General features: G+C 39.7%; 1 protein-coding gene across 1 annotated transcript in view; it reads left to right on the plus strand.

Moving 5' to 3' along the window:
- The window catches only part of LOC106870745 (polyamine-modulated factor 1), a 28,580-nt gene that overhangs the window by 6,376 nt on the left and 18,921 nt on the right, over nucleotides 1-3,283 (plus strand). Inside the window, exon 2 of the mRNA XM_014916935.2 lies at nucleotides 2,116-2,221. Within this exon, the coding sequence (XP_014772421.1) occupies nucleotides 2,116-2,221 (106 nt within the window). The remainder of the gene's footprint in view (nucleotides 1-2,115; nucleotides 2,222-3,283) is intronic.

Consider the following 3,283-nt stretch of genomic DNA (forward strand, 5'->3'; position numbering starts at 1 on the left):
TCTCTCTCTCTTCCCCTCTCTCTCCCTCCCCCCCCCTCTCCTGCAAGATGTCTATTTCTCTCCTGTTCATTCTCTTCTTCTCATTCAGCACAAAGCCATCTTCCTCCCCAGAATTACTCCCCTCCTCTCAACTGAGGGATCTTGTCTTGCATCTTACTTGGTGACCTCATTGCTGCTGGTGCTGCATCAAAAAGGTGCACCCAGTACACCCTGTACAGAGGCGTCATAACAATCTGCCTTTCACTCTGAAAGAGAGGCCCTTTCTTACCAACAAACCTAATAGCTCTCTGAACTTTGCCCAGCTCGTTCTAATTCTAGCAACTGTAATTTCAGAGCATCCTCCTCTGGTGTTAATTTGGCCTCCCTAGGGAAAGAAACCTATCTGCCACTTGTAAAGTAATTGGTGTTAGGAAGGACATCTTGTTCTAGAAACCATGCCAAAGTTTAGGAGAGCTTTCTGCATTGTTCTGACTTGTCATCTGTCAGACAGTCAGACCCATGCCAGCAGGAAAGGAGGATGTTAAATGATGATGATGATGTTGATGTGTGTATTTGTATAGCTATAGGCGTGTGTATATGTATATGTATAATCCTTCAATTCTTTAAAGTGTTTCAGCTTTAAAGTTGCGGTCATGCTGGGGCACCAACGTTGGCTGTGCTACACAATTATTTGGAACCTCCGCTGATGTGTGGCATTTGGTGAATGAGGGAGTTTGATGCTGCTGCCCTCATCTGTGTTTCTGCTGTGAAGTAGGCTCATCTGGAACCCTTGACAGGAGGAGATCCAGTTTTGTTTTGCAGGTCTCTCAGGCATTTTGGAAGGATATTGAAGAGCTGTGTGTCCTTGAAACCCAATTCGTTGCAGTATCTGGTCCTGTATCTTGATGGTGATGCTGGGATCTTTGGCACTATGCAGTGGCACCCCGTTTTGCTGTTTGTATAACTTTCAATGTACCAAAAGTTTGGTACAAAGCCTTCCAGGATTTTGAAGATATATATCACTGCATATCTTTACTGCTTTTGTTTGAGGGAGAACAGTTTTAATTCTTAACTCTTTCAGTTTTTCCTAGTCGCTGATACATTGTATTGAGACGATTTTCTTTGTGTATCTTCATTGGATTGCTTTGAGTTCCACCGTTAATTTTATATTGTGTGGTGACCATAGTTGAGAGCAGTAGTCCAAGCTGCTGAGGACATTTGTCCCCCAAAGGACCATCATTGTCTCCTTTTCTCTTGTTTTGAAAGTTCGGAGGATCCATTCATCCTGCATTGTATTACCAAATTAGTGATATGCACCCGGAAAGATGCATCATTGCTCATGTCATGCACTGATTTTGATTCAAAGATTGCACTTCTTCCCAGGCCAATGTATCCTGTCTGTGTGTCATTCAGCTTTGTGTGCTGGTGGTGCAGGATTTGGAATTTTCCTGCATTAAACTGCATGTTGTCCTCAGTCCACTTGTATATTGTGTGCAACTCCTGTTGCAGAGGCGCAATATTTCCAGGATTTTGTTTTGCCTGAGAGACTTTTGTGTCATCTGCCGAGCGAGCGAGGGTGGCTGAGCAGCTGATGACATGGCTGAGAGGGCCACTGTGTATGCATATAGTTGTGTGTGTGTGAGTATAATCATATGTATGTGTGCATTGAGCATGTGTACAGCTGTTTGTGTGTGCATGCACACACACACACACACACACACACACACACACACACACACATTTTTTACTCCAACTCTTATATTGTTTACTTTTCACTTTCATTGGGTGCAGCTTCTTTCACTTTATTTTATTAATTCTACAAATTTTCAAATATTCCATAAATATCGCTGTTATATTCTTGTGTGTGTAACAAAAAAAGCAACTTCAAACTTTGACATTTTCTTTCTTATGTATTTATATTTTCATTTCTTATTTTATGAAGGTTATTTTTTTCTCATTTGTTTCCTTTTGAAATGTGGGCTTATAACAGTGAAATGCCAGTCTTTATTTACCCAAGACATGCAATTTTTCTATAATGTTTTTACTTGGTTAACTTTTCTAAAAGTTTGTCTTTTCTTTAAATTCCTTGCAATTATCTTCTAATATGACTGATTAACATTCACCATCTCCATTTAGGTTGTCTTGGTATACTAAACAGTTCCCAGCTTTGCAAGCAAAAGACCCAGGCATCTTAAAACTTCTCCGAGAACAAGTTACTCACCAGCTGGAGTCAACCATCAAAGTAAATTTACATCATGATCTTTTTTTTATGCCTGTTTTCCCAACGGGGCATGGATTGAGAGGATGTGTTTTAGTATAATATCTCACCATTTGTTCTGCTCCTTAAAAACAAAATGATATGTTCTGTCTTATAATCTTTTCTGTTTGTTGAACTCAATTGAATTGAAAAGTTCAGTATAGATGTAGTTACTTTCCCAGAAGTTTTTATGCCTAAAATCTTCTGGGAAGGTAATCGCGATGGGGTAGGTGGTGTGGGCATACTTCTTGCAGGGATGTGGGTGCATAGAGGTAGTCAGAGTATGCAATAAAGTACTTAAGCTCAGGCTAGTCTTGCAGAATAGTATAGTGGCAATTATCTCTGCCTATGCCACTCCCCAACACCACCACCACCAACTGGGCCCACCAAATGAACAAAAGGACTGTTTTTTTATGATATTCTTCTGCAGGCTATGAGTGACAATGATCTCATCTTTGTGGCTGGGGATTTCAATGGGCATGTTGGGCAGCAGCCTGGTATTTAATCCATGGTGTACGTGGGGGCCAGGAAATTGGTTCCCAAAACAAAGAAGGAACAAGGCTACTGGAGTTCTGTGATGCAAATAACCTTTTGATCTGCAATACCAACTTCAGGAAGCCAGCCAGCCACCTGATAATCTACTAATCAGGTGATTATGCTAGTCAGATCAATTATATTCTCACCTGACAGTGGGATTCATAGTTGCTCCTAAATATCAGGTCATCCCATAAGTTCTGTCCGATTTTACCTTTTTTATAATTGAATGAAATTTAATAGTATTTTAGAATGTCTAATGGGATTAAAAATTATTTTTATGCATTTGTGTACATTTAAACTAATTAAATATTATTTTACAGAATAATAGAATTAAAATTTCTTTGATTAAAACCCTTTCTAACAGGGAAGTATCCAAAGAGCATTTGAGGCACATAATGCTTTATGAGTACAAAAAAGGAAACTCTGCAGCCGAAGCGACTCAGTTTATTGGAAAGAATGCTTGAATGAAAGAACTTGCAGAAGATGGTTTGCAAAATTCAGAAGTGGAGA

This window comes from Octopus bimaculoides, chromosome 2, assembly GCF_001194135.2.
Source record: "Octopus bimaculoides isolate UCB-OBI-ISO-001 chromosome 2, ASM119413v2, whole genome shotgun sequence".
In the NCBI taxonomy this organism is placed as follows: domain Eukaryota; kingdom Metazoa; phylum Mollusca; class Cephalopoda; order Octopoda; family Octopodidae; genus Octopus; species Octopus bimaculoides.